This window comes from Lissotriton vulgaris, chromosome 6 (genome assembly GCF_964263255.1).
Source record: "Lissotriton vulgaris chromosome 6, aLisVul1.2, whole genome shotgun sequence".
Classification (NCBI taxonomy): Eukaryota; Metazoa; Chordata; class Amphibia; order Caudata; family Salamandridae; genus Lissotriton; species Lissotriton vulgaris.
This window is the reverse complement of record NC_141694.1, coordinates 222436061-222455013: the sequence shown is the minus strand read 5'-3', so window position 1 is coordinate 222455013 and position 18953 is coordinate 222436061. Positions and strand designations below refer to the sequence as shown.

General features: G+C 41.6%; 1 protein-coding gene across 2 annotated transcripts in view; it reads right to left on the bottom strand.

Moving 5' to 3' along the window:
• Positions 1-1468: 1468 nt before the first annotated feature.
• Positions 1469-18953, bottom strand: part of UBXN2A (UBX domain protein 2A) — a 215705-nt gene continuing 198220 nt past the window's right edge. Inside the window, exons 6-7 of one of the 2 annotated variants that reach the window (XM_086926263.1) lie at positions 14863-15027; positions 1469-7267 (exon numbers count right to left, since the gene is read on the bottom strand). In XM_086926263.1, the coding sequence (XP_086782389.1) occupies positions 7066-7267; positions 14863-15027 (367 nt within the window). In that variant the 3' untranslated portion in view covers positions 1469-7065. The remainder of the gene's footprint in view (positions 7268-14862; positions 15028-18953) is intronic. The other variant, XM_086926262.1, reaches the window with a different exon arrangement.

The following is an 18953-nucleotide window of genomic DNA, read 5'->3' as shown; positions in this document are numbered from 1 at the left end:
AGATCAGCCCGACTTCCTGCATATGAGCTCGAGGATGGGCTGAGGTTGTGGATACAGAGACAGTTTGCAGAACTTGGGATCCTACTGGCTAAAAGGCGATTTGCTCTTCATTCGATGGTAAACGCAGGGCCACGATGGCTGCATGGATGAGAGACCTGGGGGAATGGGTGGTGGCAGAAGAGCGCAGAATGAGAGAGGTGACAACTGATGAGAAGGCTGATGAGGACTACATGATCTGGGCCTACCAACTGCGCAGTTTGGTGGACCCGGAGGAGATTTGACGTAGAGAGGGAAGGCTTGGTGGGCAGGAATTCTGTGGGGGGCCGCCCTCTTCCTATGGATGGAGAGTCAGAACAGGTACAGAGAACTGCCACATTAGTCCCCTCATTGGAGGGAGATGGTTTGGGGTGGCGTGTCCAATGGTACACCCCACCCTTTCCCATCCCCCTTTTGGGATAGTTGTGGATGGGGGGGGGAGTGGGGGGGGTAGTAGGCTGGCGGGAGGTGAAATTCGGGAATATGTTTGAAGAGGACTGCAATGTGATTACCCAACACTGACGTTATCTTTTGAATTATGAGATTGTACATATAATGGGCACTGTTCACAGGTTGAAAGAGGTGGGTATTTATCATGAATGTTGTATGTTGTATGTGTGAATACAAATACATAAAGATGTTAACACATTTTTTTTTTTAAAGAGAGTCCAAAATGATACTTTTATCTGGGCAAAAGGTGTTCAAATTATATTGTGTAGTGTAAATATTTCACCGGGGCAAAATTGGGGAACATTAGTGACCAAAAACTCAATGACAGTCAAAACCATAATCACAGGTATGATCTTTTAAGAGTATTAGGCACCTAAATCCGTTTTCCCACATGAAAATAATTACCTCAATGTACACTTACAAAAAGAGGACGGTACTCTGAAATACCCACTACTGAAAATAGCAAATATGGAATAAGTTACATTTAAATTGAGTGGAAAACAAAGATAAAGGACAATGTTAGGGTAGACCAGGCCTTATATAAGGGCCTCGGATTAGTGTTAAATTAAAAGAATAGAATATGCAGCCACGATTTTAATACTGAATACTGCCATAAACTCTCCAGTGTTGCGTGTCACAGACAGACAAAGGCAGAATCATAATTTGTATGGCGATTACGGCTGCTACCTAACTCGGAGGTCTTGCCCATGTAGCTTCAACTATCTCTACCATTCGAAAGAACCACCCTGTAGTCTGATTGGTATTGATGGGTCAGTTGCTGGTCGCATGATCGATAGGCTAGATATATGCAGCTGGGCTATGCGTGTCCTACTGAACAGTTCACAACCAAATTGGCAGCAATCACATGAGAGATTTTTATGTCAATCAGTATACTGAACTTTCAAAGTATCTAAAAAATTATTCAGTGAAAACAATTAGTAGGTATCACAACAAACAAATATGAATTATGAATACTGTAGTATTTGCATTAGAGTATATTTATTGGCAATCATATTTTCGTAGAAATCGCTTAAACGCAATCAAAGAAAACAGAAAATCCGTATAAAAAAGCATGCATTATGGACTGTATGGTTGTGTAACACTGCCACACAGAAGACCTGAGGTTTATTTAATGCTTTCAATGCTGGTCTGCGCACAGCATGTACCTCTAGAGGGGAGTAAACAAGGCATCTCAGAGTAGTACAAATATTGTCACAAAACATAAATATGTGGTTTGCAAGATCACAGTGCTTGTACAGGATTACGTATATTCCCAAGAAATTGAAGGCCATGCATTCACCACTGGCAACTGCTTAAATATAAGGGGGTGAGGTAGAGACATGCGGTGCTACCTTATATTCACTCTCTACCTGAACTCATAAGTGCCCTTCACTCCATGCCAAAACCTCTTTTTACCATACTGGCACTCAGTTACATCAGATGAATTACATGGCAGTCAGCTACAGGCAGCTATTCAGTGCAAAATCATACCTTCAAAATTTTGCAAAGCTTGGGTTTTCCAATTAGATCAGTATTTTTGCATGATATTTCAGAACAGCATTATGGTCCTCCCCATTTAGTTATTCACATGTTTGCAATTTTAGCTTAGATTTACCCATACTTTCAGCCTTTTCCCAAAGAAACACTTTCCATTTAAGTTGAGTATATTTATGATACAAACTCAGAAACATCGCTCATATAGGGGGGGATGTGCCTTGCATACATGACATTTGAAGTACTACCGAAATATGACACTGAACCATGATTTATCATAAATCTATTATATTCCCAAAGATGCACCTCAATTACATAAAACCGGATTTAATTCAGTTACTCTCCATGTTTCAAATGCGCCTACTACTAAGAATCACTCAGAAGTCAACTGGAAAAACTGCATTTGAGACACTGGTGCAGCCAACCCCAAAGTGCCATCAGAAAAGAAATTCTAAATAGCATGTTTTGAATTTATTTTAATGAACTATGCAAAGCTCATGTTTTTCCAGATGATCTTATTATCTCACCAATTCAAAATCCACTCCTGAAATGCTTATGCGTCAGTACCTCGGTGAGAATATTTGAAAATGACAAACTGTACCATTACGGAAGAACTACAAAGGCGCAGCAGTGTTATCGTTAAAGTTATATTGCTATAAGGCTAATCAAAGATGCAAAAAAGATGTAGTAGTAAATGTATGAGTGGTGTTTTTGTGTGTGAAATACATAGCTAATTCAATTCCTACATGTTGTTCAAATGTTTAAAATGACTTTTTTGGTCTTTACTAACACCACGGAAATTAAATCTTACCTTACACTAAATGATTTTAGAAATATTAGTAGGCTTGCATAAAGTTTATCCAATAAAGTGAACCCTACTGGCAAACAAAATGGTTGCTCATTCAAGTGTTTAATAAAAATGTGCATAGTTAAGGGTGAGTGTGTAGCACTAGTCGCCTCAGAAATCAACAATAAATGCATAAGGAGTATTGGTGAATAAGGCTGCTACAATATTTTCAAGTGCACAATTGCGTTGTATGGCTTTACCCATCAGCTCTTAAGACATCCATCTAATGTGCTGCCGCAATGATAGGGTGCAAATGTTTAGGAAGTCCTCTTGGAAACAGAAAAGAGTAAATTGTGTCCAATGATAAGCAGCAGGATAGTTAGCCCATCAACAGCAGTTAAGGGATAGCCCTGCCTCTGTAGACTGCCACATTTCTGATGCATCGATTCTTTCTTCTAACAAGATTTAATTCTTCAGGCAAATGTTTTACACAACAGATAATAAACATCTTCAGATCAGCGTTTTCCCTTGTGGACTAATTGACAAGAGATCAACCTAATGAAAAATCTGCTCATTAGTGTTATTGCAGAATTAACACAAACCATTGTTCGAAGAAGTTTGGTGCTTGTGAAGACCAGTGCAGAGAAAGATTGGAGTTAGATAAAGTCTGGTTCACTGACTAAAGCACTGCATCACATTTTATTACTGTTTATGATTTTGGTTTGGGCACTTGGAGAACACTTCTAGTGGTGGCGCAGAGCGATCAGAGTTTGGAATCAACTAGTTCACTGTATTCATATTCAAATAGTGTGTCATTTTTGTAGGCACCACTTCCTCTTTCAAACTGGTCTTGTTTCAAGATACCTTGTCATTATCACTAATCTATGTGCAGTATACTGCATAATACTTTCTACAAGAACCAGGCGATAATTTTGCAGATAACGGAACATATTTCTCAATGGTTTCGCTTCACCTCAGGTTCAAGGGTGACGCAAAACCTATGTCCAATTTATCAAGACACGCAAGGCCATCTTGCGCAGCCCTACATGGCTTAATAAATCTGGAGTACTGCAACTCAGTGAAAATCTCTGCGTTGCATTACTCTGCCCATGGGAGGCTTTCCATGGGTGAAGCGTGGGTGTGCCCATGCATCCACCCATGGCTGTTAGCCCATTTCCAGATTTACCATTACTGGTGGACCTGGGAATACGTCAAAACGCTATGCCTCCCCAGGTGACTCATAACGAGTACAAATAACTTTATTTCGCTTCATTTTTTCATCTTTTTATGTGTGCTGCAGCACACATAGAAAGAGCAAAATGCCTCAGAGGATTGTTTTTGTGCAGGAAGGTGGCCCTTCTTACACACACAAAAAAAAATCCAGCTTACAAGGCAGGCACCCTTGCACCATGGTACAAAAGGTGCTTGAGTTTGTGGAAGAGGAGTGGCGCTGCGGCCAGGGCGACTGACGCTGCACGCTGGGGATCACGGTTCGATCCCCGGCACCGGCGGCAGGGGTTTGCCCAGCACTATGCGACTCTGGGCAATAGCTTGCCTAATCTTCCCGTCGGCCCCCAGCGCCGGGAAACCTACAGGTAGCTGTGCACTTTACAAATACAAGATTATTATTATTATTATTGGTGCTCGGCAGCCAAAATGGCACCAGTGCAAAGAAAGGATAGGCATGCGCCTGTATTATGTTAAATATGGCACATTCCGGACCTTTCCCATTCACGCAGCCAAGCATGGTGGCTTGCTGCGCGAAATAATGGTAAATATGGCCCAAAATGTATTTATTTTTTTAAAAAGCCAACTTCGTTTTATGCAATTGCCTGACTACTTTCTGGACACGCCTACGCCACAGTAATTCCATTGCCTGGAGATCACCATTCGCTGCAAACAACTCCATCAACAAGAAGATTAGGTTGTTCTTTACTCCAACAGAACAATTACACTGATAGAACATAGCTGTTTCCCCCTGTCCAGCAACAAGGATGGACTTACTGATTGCAGTTGTGCAACAAGGATGGACTCTCGGATTGCATTATTAATCATGAAACACAATTTGACGCTTATCTACACATAAGCTTCACTGAATTACAGGAACATTTATAGTCGAAGCAACACCCAGGGAATACGGAGAATAACATAGCAGACACCAAATCTGATGGCATTGAAGACTTTTTCATAAAAGTGGAATGCACCTAACGTGTCCTATCTAGCAGTAATATAGCTTTTAGGGTGATCAATGGTGTGTCCCATATTCTCACCTTTGGTAGGGCACCTGAAGTAGGACAGCTTATGTCAAATCATACTGCACGTCAGGCAGCACCATATCTACCCTCAACAACCTGAAGAGCCAACCTCTGTAAGCTGTGCTCATTAAATTACTTTTTCACTCAGTCGACTGGAAACGGTTGCATCCAAAATGCTTGACACTGAGGTGTGTTTGTTTGCATTATTCTTTCCTCCCTTCTGTGACTGGAAGTATAAACTACCTTCGGCTCGACTAGGTAATATGTCAACATACAAACCCTTGATTGTACCCATCAGATGGAGCCTTTTCTCTTTAGGGTTCAGTGATCCATTTCCAACTTCTGTTCCACAATGTACCAGTCTGTATATCACACTAATTTGTGCTAATTCATTCATTTATATAGTGCGGCTTTTTACTCGTTAGGGTACCCAGGCGCTGTCCAAGGGCAAGGGGGAGACTAATTGATTTTCCCAGAATCACAGGGTGCTGAGCCGATGCCGAGACATAAACCCGGATCCCTCGCTCCCGAGTCAGCAGCTCTGGCCACTCCTAATATCCTCTCCACAAATATGCCTTCTCAATTGGGAGTTTCCATGTGTTTACCCATAGGGTGCAATCTACATGATTATGCTAAGTTTGTTTGATGTTTGTGTTCTTGTTTCCTTTGTCAATTGGTCTTGATCTCCAACACCTGGTGAGCCTAGATTCCAGTATGTGATCACTTTGTTTGCCTATGATTAACAATGTAATGTAAGACCTTAATGCCATGGACATCAGACATATCCTAGCAGTGAATGAGCTCTGCGTTAGGCATATAGGAGAAGAACTAGCAAAGTTCACTATCTTTGGCAATGTAATAGACCTAGTTATGACACCTTGCAACAAATGAGCAAACTATTTCAAACGTGACTAAATTGTCAGTGAATAAAATGGATAGAGTAGATCAGACTAATAACACAGCAGGATTATCTAGATTCAATCAGCAAAAAACATTTCTCAATATTTATCATGGCCTAAGTTTGATCTTCTTTTAGGAGCTCCGCCCTTGTTTTGTCACATACACTGTTTTCATATGGGACACTTTCAAACAAAATTAAATTACCTTTCAGTCTTTCGGCAGAAATGTTCTATCTAAACTGTATTTTTCAGGTGGGTGTGATTTATTCACACCATCGAGCAGGCTCAGGCATTTAGAAAACAGACCTGTGCCCATGCAGTATCTAATATAGATCATGTAGCTTAGCTAGATATATATTAGTACGGTAAACCATTTGTTCCTTCAGCCCCCAGTAAGGCAAGTGGGTTGTTGGGGGGGTAGCTAGACATTTTTATGTGGAATAAATCTGAACAATTCTCTGATAATGCTTCCAAGCTACCTACTGCTGGCTACTTCAGGAGTGCAGGGACTGTGCCTTGGGTAAATCAGTCTCCTTTCTTGTTAAACATGGAAGATGCATAGTCTATGTTAGAAGCCGTCATGGGAGACACGTAATACTGAGACATACTTTGAAATATAAATAAGGTCAAATCTGACTTCTGGTGGCAAATAATACAGATGTTCTCTCGCGTTTGCCCATTATGCACTCTTATTTTTCTGATTCTTTGGTTTGCATTTGTCTCCACAGAATATTTTCACTGAAAGATCTTGTTGCAGAGCGCTTCACAGTGTAAACAAAAATAGCACCAAATGAATTTCCTGCCACGATCAATGCCAGCAGAACTTTCAGTGAATATCTTTGAAGATGGTTTAAAATAACAGTGCAGCTTTGCACTGTGCTACCAATTACTGGGTGTAGGGTTTGTGGAAAATGCACAGTGTGAATAATCGGAGGTTCACTAGTATTAATCGTTGCTGTTCCAATGGATGTTACACAGAAATAATTGTTAATACTGGCATTGTTTCCATGGCAAGTTGAAATTTGTTTTTCCAGACAGATTGTCCTCTAATAATCCTTCAGCTGCCATGCTAATAATCCTTCAGCTGCCATGATGGCAGCCTGCAGAAATTCATTTTAAAATATCCTATCCCTAAAGAAAGCCTTTAAAACTGCAAGGAACCAGAGGTTGTGAAGTTTTCGGTTTTCTGCAGTCTTTGAACAAGAACAGAATTTTGAAGCCGAGCTTCCTCCAGAGTTAATGTCTCATCCAAAGGTTCTTGCAGAGGAGGAGATGTTGTAAGAGTAAAAGGGACACGTCCTTGGCTTCCCTGAACTTTCTCAATGAAATCTCGGATGTGACTTATCCTAAGGGAAAACAAAAACATATATGAGGTGTGAATGAATCATAATTTTGTTTTTCTGCAATAAATAGCAATCCAGTCTTACTGGCATTACCGCAGTCAGCCATATTAAGTACACAATGACCTAATATGCACCTTTCTTCCATCCGCTCTCTTCCTTGCCAACGGCATTGCTTACTTAAGGGCAAACTTCCTCTATGCTCTTCAATATAATTACTTACTTGTGTTTAAAATGTATATAAAAGTATATTAAGCAACTGAGAAAACAGTGCTCAAATTTTCTTTTGAACATGCTTTATTTTAATAAAAAATTGCATGTGTAGTTTTTGAGTATGTTTCCTCCAACAAAGACCCCCCCCACACACACACACACACACACACACACACACACACATTCAAAGCCATGAAACGAATGGCGATCAGAATAAGTAATGACTCACCAACACACAAGGCATTATCAATATAAGTAACCTTGAAACAAAAAAGTACAGAAAGAAAAGAGCAGGCCTCATGTGTTTACCTATTATGCAGTAACGGACTAGATCTTCATACCAGCCTAGAACGATTAGCCCGTTTCCCTTATTCACTTGCACAAAGGATGGAACAGCAATCTCTTCAAACTACACTGTGGCACATTATACCCACTTTATTAATAGGCTCTTGATACACAGGGCTCTTTCTGCAGTTTCTTTCTTCCCTTTTCCCCTCTATCCTCAGTCTATTTGCTGTACTATTGGGCTACGTGATATTTAAATAACTTACGAAGTGAAATTACTTCCTGTCTTATGCTATAGTCATTTAATATAATGTGTGATACAGAAATACCTTATTTTTGTAAATTCAATTTCAATTTCAATTTCAAAGCTTTTATTCGATTTGTAAACAAATCATACAAGCAAACATGAAATCAATCCGTTACATTAAAAAATTGTTATAAAATACAAGATTTATACAGGGGAATCCAAGATAATTCATATAAGGGTAGGACACATACGGACCAGCGTTTAACATTGGATCATAATTAAAACAAAGTTAAAATCGTACAGACAGGAATGAATAAATTGGCACAAAAGTGTTTATCCTGGCAGCTGTACGTTGAACAATAAGCCCTCACCTAGTCGTGGGACATGAAAGTTTTAAATATTAAAAATTTGTTAAAACGAGCAGAAAGGTATGGAAATGTAGCAGCACTAGATATATCCTGGCAGCTGTATGTTAAAAATATGAAAGAATCAAAAGGAAAAAGGGAACATGTACAGACAGGGTTAAAGATAAGTTGAGCACTACTAAAGAAAGTGCTCCCCCTGGCAGCTGTACGTTTTGAGAAGTACAGACAGGAATATAGAGATCATGGCAATACAATACTTTTCCTGGCAGCTGTACATTTCAAAATATAAATGGCAACAAAAAAACATATATCCACGTTTTCTAAAGCTGACAGTAACACAAGGGCATTCTTAAAAGACCTTATTTTGTATTTAATAAATATAGGTTTTAAATACCTTAGTCTTAGAAAATGATAAAATTTACAAAAAAGTAAGAAATGGCAGCAACTCTGGCGTGAAACATTGTCACAAGGGCAGGGGGTTTCAGATTTCTGTTTCTGTACTGGGAACGCAACAAGATGGTGTGCAATGCCCAACCTGACGCGAGTTAAAACATATTGATGAGATGGGCGACTGACATGTAGAAGATATGCTTGGAACCCTGGTGGCAAGTTAAGTTCTCTATAAAACTTTACAGTAGTTAGCTTGCCATATACCTCTTCTCGCCCTTTCTTTTTATACATCAAGAACATTTGTTTGATCTCTTTTTTGGGTATTTCTACCGCAAGTTCGGGGTCAGTAAGAACATCAATATCAAACAAAGTCTTAAACCAGAAACTAATATATTTCAGCCAAAGAATACGAAAAGAAAAGTCCAAGCCTATACAATCAAGAATAATTTCTTGAGTGAATCGAGTCTCGGGCTTAGCCCAAATAGATCGCCACAATAAGAGTGGACGAACGGCTGCTAAGTCCGAAATAAACTCGACCCCAACCTCGTCATGAATTAATTGAATGGAAGCGGAGTGGGGGACACATAGCACTTTTCTTAGGAACTTGTTCTCCTCTTTTTGGAGAGAGGTGCCGTCTGTGTGGCCCCACACTCCAGCCCCATACAATGCCGAGGGAACACAGCGAATATTGTAAATATTAATCATGTCACGAATGCTTCTTGAGCCGAGCTTAGATGAGAAACGAAAAACACTGCTGGTACAACGAGTCATTTTCGACCTAGCATTTTCAAGCTCTGATTTCCAGGACCCATCATTAGCATAAGTGATTCCTAGATAACAAAATGTTTTAACTTGTAACATTTTGGCGCTGTCGAGATAGAAATTAGACTTTAGTTTGTTGGCTGACTCACCGCACAACATAACATAGGTCTTAGATTTGTTTACACAAAGTCTCCTGTTTTGTATGAACAGCATAAAACCATCAATGAGACGTTGTAAGCCCATCTGAGTGCGTGATAAAAGTACTGCGTCGTCCGCATAAAGTAAGATTGAGACAGGATTGCCTCCAATCTGCGGGGCATCTGCTGGTATGGTTGCCAAAGTGCGATCAACACAGTTAATAAAAAGAGAAAATAAAAGGGGAGCTAGTACGCATCCTTGGCGGATGCCCCTGGATACCTTGAAGAAAGGTGTGCATTCACCATGGCTGCCATATCGGACTTTACAAGAAAGTTTCTGGTAAAGCCTAGCCAGGAAATGTACTATTTCTTTAGGTGCTCCTAACTCCAGTAAAACCTGCCAAAGAATGCCATGGTCAACTAAATCAAATGCGCTGCTCAGATCAGCAAAACATAAAAATAAATTACCCTTTTTGGCTACTGTGTATTTGTTAATTAAAAGATCCAAGTTCACGCATTGCTCCAGAGTACCCATCCCCTTCCTGAAGCCGTATTGCACTTTAGTTAAAATACTCATATCTTCTGCCCAAGTTTCCAGTCTAATGAGCAGGATTCTGCTCATAACCTTTACTGAGGCATCCAATAGAGAAATTGGCCGATAGTTAGAGGCCTCGGATTTACTGCCTTTTTTGAATAAGGGCACGATCACCGATTGACCCCAAGAGGGAGGGAAATCGCCTACAGCTGCACAGTTAAATGTCCTAACCAAAATGGGGGCCCACAGGTTAGGTTCTGTCTTTAATAAATCTATGGGCACCCCATCAGGTCCCGGGGCCTTCCCCCCCTTGCTATTGGCAAGGCCTTCCAGTCCTTCCTGTAGCGTAATATCCAAAGGTAGAGGTGACCACAATGGCAAATCAGCCGAGGGTTGGGTCAATAATACCTTTTCTGGGTTAAAAATATTAGTAAAATGAGAGACCCAGTCCTCGCACGCAACATAAGAAGTGATTTCTGGGACACCTTCCGAATTTAAGAATGGACTGTTGACTATTTCCCAGTAAAGTTTACTGTTTTTTGTCTCAACAGCTTCATTCAGTTTATCCCAAGCTTCTCTCTGTAGTACCTTTTTCCTGTTAGAGATAGCCAGTTTGTAGTTAACCCTTGCTTCTTTGATGCTAATACCATCTCGGGGTTTGAGCCCTAAAACTCGTTTTAATTCCCGTAAAGTTGTAGTGCAGGGTTTATCAAACCATCCCAGTTTTATCGTTTTATTGGCTGAGGGTTTTTTAGTAAAGATACCCTCAATGATGGTATTGATGTTAATAAACTGGGATATCAAAAGTTCATGGTTAACAACATCTTTAAGGCAATAGCTGATCTCAATTTTACAGCTGGATATTACCTCCCTTTGTTTAGCCACAGAATTGACCCCCGTCCACTTGATTCTCGGGCCGTTTGGTCGTTGGGACACTATATCGGTGGTACAGGTTTCCCCAGTTCTTTGTTTGACACCCCTTAAAGGAAGGGTAACACAAATACTGTTGTGGTCGCTGAGACTTTCCTCTCTCACATACAAGCTACAATAGTCCCCATTACTTGAGAACAAGATGTGATCGATAAAAGTCCCAGCTTCCCTCCCTGTAAAGGTGGGGCAACTGGCGTTCTGTTTATTTTTGTTGCAATTTAGTAAGGATAAATCTAGTTTAAGTAGCAGGTTATTTAAGGTGGAGCCGTAATGACAGTGCGGGAAGTGGGGAACATCCTCGCTCCTACCCGCACCCCCATTAAAATTATCCGACTCCACTCCAAAACCGCACGGGTTACCCTTAGATAGTTGGCATGGCTGCAAATTAAAGTCTCCAGCCCATAGGATGTCTAACTGCTTATTTGAGATGCCTATAGCCTTAGCAATTTCTTTTTCCAGGGGGTACAGGATATTCCCTCTGGATGCGTCAAAGATGTTGTTGTAAAAGTTGACAAGAACCAGGTCATTACCCTGAGCACATGCAATCCGCAGTACCTGGCTGTAAGCTCCCACATTTGTGCTACTTCTAACTTTAAAGGTTTCCAATCTGTTGGAAAGGAGAATCAGAAGACCCCCCTTTGCCCTACCAGAATTGGATTTAGTGGCATTCAGGCAATGTGAAGAATAACCTTCGACGTTAATGTCTTCCTGACTCCAGGTCTCCTGGAGGAGGACTATATCAAACCCTTCTCCTATGAATTTAGACCAGAAAGGGGTATTTAATTTCCCAGCGATACCAGCAATATTCCATGATATCAAAATAAGGTCGCCAGGCTTATTTACATGAGCTGGTATCTTGGAAGGTCCAGTTACTACCCGACAAGTGAGGGATTGGATGTTAAGAGGGTGGGAGCAAGAGGGGGGTGATTGAATAAAAGAACTTTCGGGTGCTGTGATCTTGTGTAAAACCTTGTGACCACTAGGGAACACAGGGGTCACTGCAGGAACAGAGTTAGGGCTGACAGGGTCAGGTCGCACAGCCACATCAGATACTGACCGCCTGTTGTCAGTTGAGATCAGTGGAGATGGAACATGAAGTCAATCAACCATCTCCAGGCAGTCAAATCTGTTAGTGGTTTGGATGCCCTGCCACCCGCCGTCTGTAAAACGGTTATTGTTGGGATACCAAGGGCGAGGTACCCAATCCCTACCTCTAGATTGTTGGATTTGCCATGGGTCGCCATAGTCCCATTGGTGTTCTTGGTTCATAGCCCAATTTGGCGGAGGAATTGGGTAATGATAGTTAGAAGTGGGGGGGTAGAAAAAGGAGAGTCGATGGGTATCGATTCCTCCCTTCTTCTCTAGTTCAGGCCATGAACATATGTGGTTCACGGTAGAGGCATCCTCACATGTAACAATGACACAGTCCCCTTGGATGCTCTTGGGGATCTTACCCACCCAAGAAACCCTGCGTACCGAGGATATTCTACAGGTAAATGGGGGCTTCAGAGGCCTATGGATGCAAAGCCATTGCAGAATTTTATTCCGGAGGGACCATTGGGGTTCATCAGTTCCCTCTGGGAGTTCCGGTACTCCTGTTAAAATTGCCGTGAAAGGGGATACCTCTGGGGCCAATTGAAAAGGGCGTTTAGGTTTGGGCCTCTTTTTGTCTGCATGAGAATTAGCTTTAGCTTTTGGGGCCTTATTGTTGCTGGTGGATCGCTGTAAGGGCTCATTAGTAAGAGTACGTTTAGCATCATTGGAGGTGACTTGTGGGGCCTCGACAGCACAAATTTGCTGGCTGGATGACGGTGTCTGAGGTAGTAGTTTAGCTTTCGGCTTAAATTTGGAACAGTTAGTGCAAGTGTTAGAATTAGCCGAAGTTTCGATTATGGGATCCTTTGTTACGGATTTGGTGTTGAACATAACTGTGTTAACAGATGATTTGTCTGTATTAGTCTTAGCTAAAGGAACCCCCGGACAGGACGCCACGGCTGAAACCGCTGGTGTAACCCCCCCAGATTTAGCTGTTCCTGCCCTTGGGTAATTGGGGGATTTATCAATAAGTATGGCAAGCTGTTTCTCAATGACCATGATGCTCCGTTCCAGGGGCATAAGTTGTTGTTTAAATAAATCCCTGAGTTTTGCAAATAACTGGATATTATCAAAGTCGGATGGACCAGGTACACCCCCCTGGACAATACCATTTGAATTACAATGAGGGTTAAACAAGACAGATGTTGTGGGGTTGGTACCAGCGGAAATATTTGTGGCTGGTGCTGTAATAAACCCTTTCTTTTTCTTGTTTTTGGGATGTTGGTTAGCCTTATTCCCTTTATTTGTAGATATTGACTGCTTAGGAATAGCGCCTTCTGTCACCCCCCTGGATTGAATACCTTGAGAGTGGTCGTCAACTACAATCCGCTCTAGATCCGGAGTAGTCTCAAGGTTCTCAGTAGAGTCTAGACCCAATGACAAGTTTGTGGCCGATAAATCTACGGCATTGGGGATGGAGTGTAATTGTGCTATAACATTTCCAGGTTGAGGAAGGCTAGGAATAGATGAAACTGCTGGGACTGGGGTTAAAGCTGTAGCTATGAGACCCAGGGAGGATCTCTTAGCGAACGCAAGGTCCTGGGATACCCTGCGCTCTAAAAGGGAAATGTTTAGATTGATAGCCTCGGTAGTGGTAGAGATGAATTTGTCAATAGGACCTATAAACTGTGCAGTTCTAAGTGCAGTCTTGCTTCTGGATCCCCTTGTTACTGACATTATGTGGATATGCAGGCACAAAGGCAGTGGACCAATAGGGTCGCAATTTCAGAACCAGAGAGTACCTTTAAGTGAAGAGATAGTCGTCAAACGAATTTAGTCCGGACCAAAAAGGGGGGGGCCCAGCCCAGCCTGGTTCAGTCTGGAACGGGCTGAAACGGGCCCGCCCTTGGCCCGGGCTTCGCCCGGCGTCCCGCTCGCGTCCCGCGAGGCGGGGCTGACCTCGGCTTTAAGCGCCTCCTGGCGCGGCTTGTAGCGTTGCAGCCCGCTTGGGCTGATGGGGCTTGTAGTTCCCTGACCCGCGCTCCACTCGGCGGCTCAGCTTGGACAGCGAGCGGCGGGAGGCGGGCAGGGTATGCAGGAACGCGGTGTTAGCCTCCCAAAAGACGAGGCGTCTGCTGAAGCGGTAAGGCTCTCCGACCTTGTGGCAAATCCGCTGTTTGTCGGGCTGACCTCGGCTTTAAGCGCCTCCTGGCGCGGCTTGTAGCGTTGCAGCCCGCTTGGGCTGATGGGGCTTGTAGTTCCCTGACCCGCGCTCCACTCGGCGGCTCAGCTTGGACAGCGAGCGGCGGGAGGCGGGCAGGGTATGCAGGAACGCGGTGTTAGCCTCCCAAAAGACGAGGCGTCTGCTGAAGCGGTAAGGCTCTCCGACCTTGTAAATTAAAACTCAAGTGGCACATAAGGTTACTTCATCTAAGGTAAGAACTAAGGCATCCTCTTTTAGAGGGTACAAATACCATTCTGCTTCTCAAAGAATTAAAGCTTCAATAAAAGCTATCCATTCTTCAAGATTATATACATTTCTGATCTACATGTTGTCACTATATAAATTAACTTTAAGACTGCTAAACACATTAGGAGTTATTTGCACATAAGACATTTTTAAGGAGTTTCTCAACCCTCCAATATGCAGAAATGTGTTGCATTTTGTCCGATAATAAGCCAGAGTTATAAGATGTAGTCACCTATGAGAAGTATTGAACTTCTGTACAACTCTCTTGCCATCAGCTAACCAGATCTGAACATAGGTGGCAGGTTCCGAATCACAGACGTTCACTGGTGGAAGACTGCGCATTTCATCTGTGTCATCATCATTAATCCCACCAGCAGAAATAATCCTTGGTGTAGCACTAGAATAAAAAAAAAAAAAAAGAAGTACGGTTTTGTTAAGATCCCCACTCCAAATGAACCTATAGAATATAATGACAATTAGCTTTTTTAAACGATCTGCTATTTTCTGATAGACGAGAACTTAATCCTTTTTTAAACAGAATTCTTCATAAAAGTTGGCCCTCAAAAACATTAAAATACTATGACAGAATGACAGATGTGACAGATTTTATGCAAGGCTTTTTGAACCTATATTCACTTAAGCAATTCGCCATGTTACGAAAGACCTATGTCTCCACTCTTTCTTTCTTTGTAATACTGCTCAGTGGCCTGAAAACCCACCGTAGAGGTGTGTATGCACCTACATGACGCTCAGAGCAGGAAAGCTAACTGAATGAACTGGCCTGCAATAGTAAACTGTTTGACATGAAAAAGACAAGTGTGGACCCCAGCAAGGACAACACAACCTTTTAGCCTTTAATTTGTTAGAGGTATGAAGAGGAGCAAGTACCTGAATTAGAATTCAGCAGAACCTACCTACATTGTAAAAGAAATGAACCCAAATATCTCTGAACCTAAACGAGTCTTTCTTATTTGGTAACACATTTTCTTAAGTTTGCTTTGACTTCACAACTCCCTTAAATAACACAGTTACCTTTATAGTGACTTATAGTCTTAGGCAAAAGGCTCTTTCTCATTATTATCTTTGAGGGTACCCTACCTCCTAACAGCAGAAACAAAGTACTTAAGACCTAATATGTTAGTGCCACCACCATGCACCCATGTCTGTGCTGTATGCAGGAGGCCCCCCTTTCTGTGTGTATGAATGTCCTCTTTGATTCAGTGCATGGGGGGTGTGTATCTGGCCAATGGGTAGGGAAGGATGCCCCCGGCCATCCTTCCTCTTTAATTGCTATTTTCGCTGGTGTTTCTCCTGGCTGTGTCAGGTCAGCTGTGTTTTCACCCTTACGAAATAAACGTACAGAAGAGCCTTACATCTTGCTTGTAAAACTATTATCATAACTCCAGTATTTCTCAATGACAGTAGAGCTTCTAATGTTTAACAGACTTTTCAACTATCACTCGTGCTTTAATCTGTTTTGGGCAGCTCCATTCCACTAAGGGACAAGTTAATTACCTTTGGTAATGCCATTTCTGGTGTCTCGAAAATTCCTGGCGTCAGACTGGATCCTCAATTTTTCCAGCAATTGCTCCTGTGCGTCAGTAGGTGGCGCCATAATACGTTATGGTAGTGTCATCTTACCAAGGCAAGTGACTGCCCAATTCTATAGCAGGACCGGAGGCTACTTATTATGCTGTCTCAATTTGTTTACTGAACTCACAGCAGCCAATAAAAGTAAAATTACACAATGAAAAAACATCACTTCCCATGAGGCTTTGACCCACGCCTCCTTATTACAGTCAATGGCACCATCTTAAAGTATACAAAATAGAAAGGCACCAGGTTCAAAGCCTATTGGGAAATGATGTTTTTTCATTGTGTAGTTTTACTTTTATTGGCTGCTGTGAGTTCAGTAAAGAAGAACAATTGTTACTTACCTGTAAACAGGTGGTTCTCCAGTATTGGGGTCTTTCATAGATTCACATGCTTGAATATCCCCCGTCGTCGGAGTGGGAGTCCCACGGTAAATAAAATAGCAATAATATATACTATATATATATATATGTAACATAAAACCTGAAATATGTAATAGAAAAAAGGCATAACAAGCCTGCACATATTTCTACATAGGAATGCATGGAAAAGGAAAAAACCATTTGCAGTCTATCATTGTCATTATGTTGGTCCAAACTACAGCCAATCAGGCGCCAGCAACCCTCTAGAACCTTCTCCTCAGAGCTCAGCACCTCAGATTTTCGTAGCACAAGAGTGACCACAGAGTCTATGAGGAGAAGAGAGCCTCTGAGGGGAGGAGGGTGGGTCGCATGTGAATCTATGAAAGACACCAATACTGGAGAACCACCTGTTTACAGGTAAGTGTGGTATTCCATTACATGTCATTTTAGAACTCATCTATGTCACTCAGCAGTGTGCCTACTGTTGGAATGTTTATCCTTGAGTTGTACTGGCCTATGATTCCTGGATGAGGATACCTGTTACCTGCTGTGGTTGTTAAGCTGTCTTCCTGCATTAAACCTGCTTGAACCTACTTATTGTGTATTCCTCTTTACTACACAATTATTGGCGACGACGGGAGCAGTGCTGTTTGGGAAGACAGTGTTCACTCGTTTCAATTTTTTTTTTATGCAAAACTAGATTTTGCCTATCAACTGCAATATTTCTCAGAAGTAAGGAGCTTCATCACGTTTCTGACAAGAAGTAAGGTGTTTTATCAAAACCAAGGATTTTATGCTGTCATTCTCGGCTACCTGTGTTTGTTCGTTTTGTTGCCATCATCAAGGCCTCCTGCACCTTCAGCTCAAACGTGAGTTATTCAGACTTTGCTACTTATTTTGAGTTTCTATTTTCGACCGCATTATCGAGCGGTGTTGTTTTCAGAGCAATACTAACTTTGCATCAGTTACTTAAATACGCTTCTCAATCAAAGCGCTATTGTTTATTTTTGGTTAAACTTACCTCGAGCGCATTGGAGTCAGCCGTTTTCTTTCACGAGGCAATTCCCGACTCGCTCTTCTCACGAGGCATCCCTCGAGTCGCGCTGCCTTTGTTGTCATCTATTGCATTCTGGGCCACGCGATTGCGCACGTCATCGCGCATCACAGACGCTTTTGGCGGCCATCTTTGTAAAGGCTGAGGTTTTATCTTCGAAAACGTCAAAACGTTTTCTGAATTACTTTCAAGTACAGCGTTTGCAATTTAAGCGTTTCTTTATCAGAATAAACCCGACTTTCAAACAAATTAACTGTGACCTAAAGAAAGAGAAACTACACCTATTTACAAGGAAAAAAAAAAAAAACGACTTTTAAAGGCAATTTCAGCAAATCTTTTTCTACGGTGATTTGCACACCAATTACATTTACTCTGCAGCAAATCTAGTATTACTTGGTTTTGCACACTTTTTATTATTATTTCTTTCAGTCTTGTTTTATGCTCATTCATTTGTTAAGGTTGTTCATTTTATCACTTATTTACAAATGTCTAACATTGCGGCACCTCCTCACTTCCTTCAAGTTGCAGGTGATCCTCCTATTGAATGGGATCTTTGGTATCCAATGTTTATCGCTTACGTTGATGTATTAGAGAAAGAGGATTGTTCAGCAAAAAGGAAACTTGCTCTTCTAAGACATTGCCTTGGTGGTGCAGGAATAAAAGAATTCGATAATTTACCACCTTTGGAAGATGCCGGTGATATGGATGTGTTCAGTAAAGCTTCTAAGCAAATGAAAATTCGTTTTGGTAGACGAATAAATACTGTGATGGAAAGATTCAAGTTTTATTCTCGTGAACAGAAACCTGATGAGACAATTGAAGATTACGTTGCAGCTTTACGCTCTCTTGCTTGCACTTGTTCTTTCGAAACTATATCATACGAGCAAGTTCTCAGGGACCAAATCATGATGAAAACAAAAAGCAAAAAAATTCAAGAAAGGCTTTGGTTAGGAACTGAGACTACTCTTTCCGCTGTTGTGAATATAGCTAAGGGCATAGAACATTCTGAAATGTTTGTATCCGAAATAAGAAGCAAAAATGTTAAAAGTAATGTTCCTGAAGTCGAAGTAGCCCTTGTTAAAACTTATTCCAGTAATTCCTCTTCGAACACTTTCAATGCTAGACCTAACTTTAAAAAGGAATATGTAAAGAATTCGAGTGATAATAGGAGTTTTACTAAGAAGAGCACAATAGTTTGTTATAGATGTGGTAGCACCAACCATGTTGGCAATTACAAAGGTTGTCCTGCCTGGGATAAAATCTGCGTCAAATGTAAGAAGAAGGGACATTTTGGCAATGTGTGCAGATCTGGTT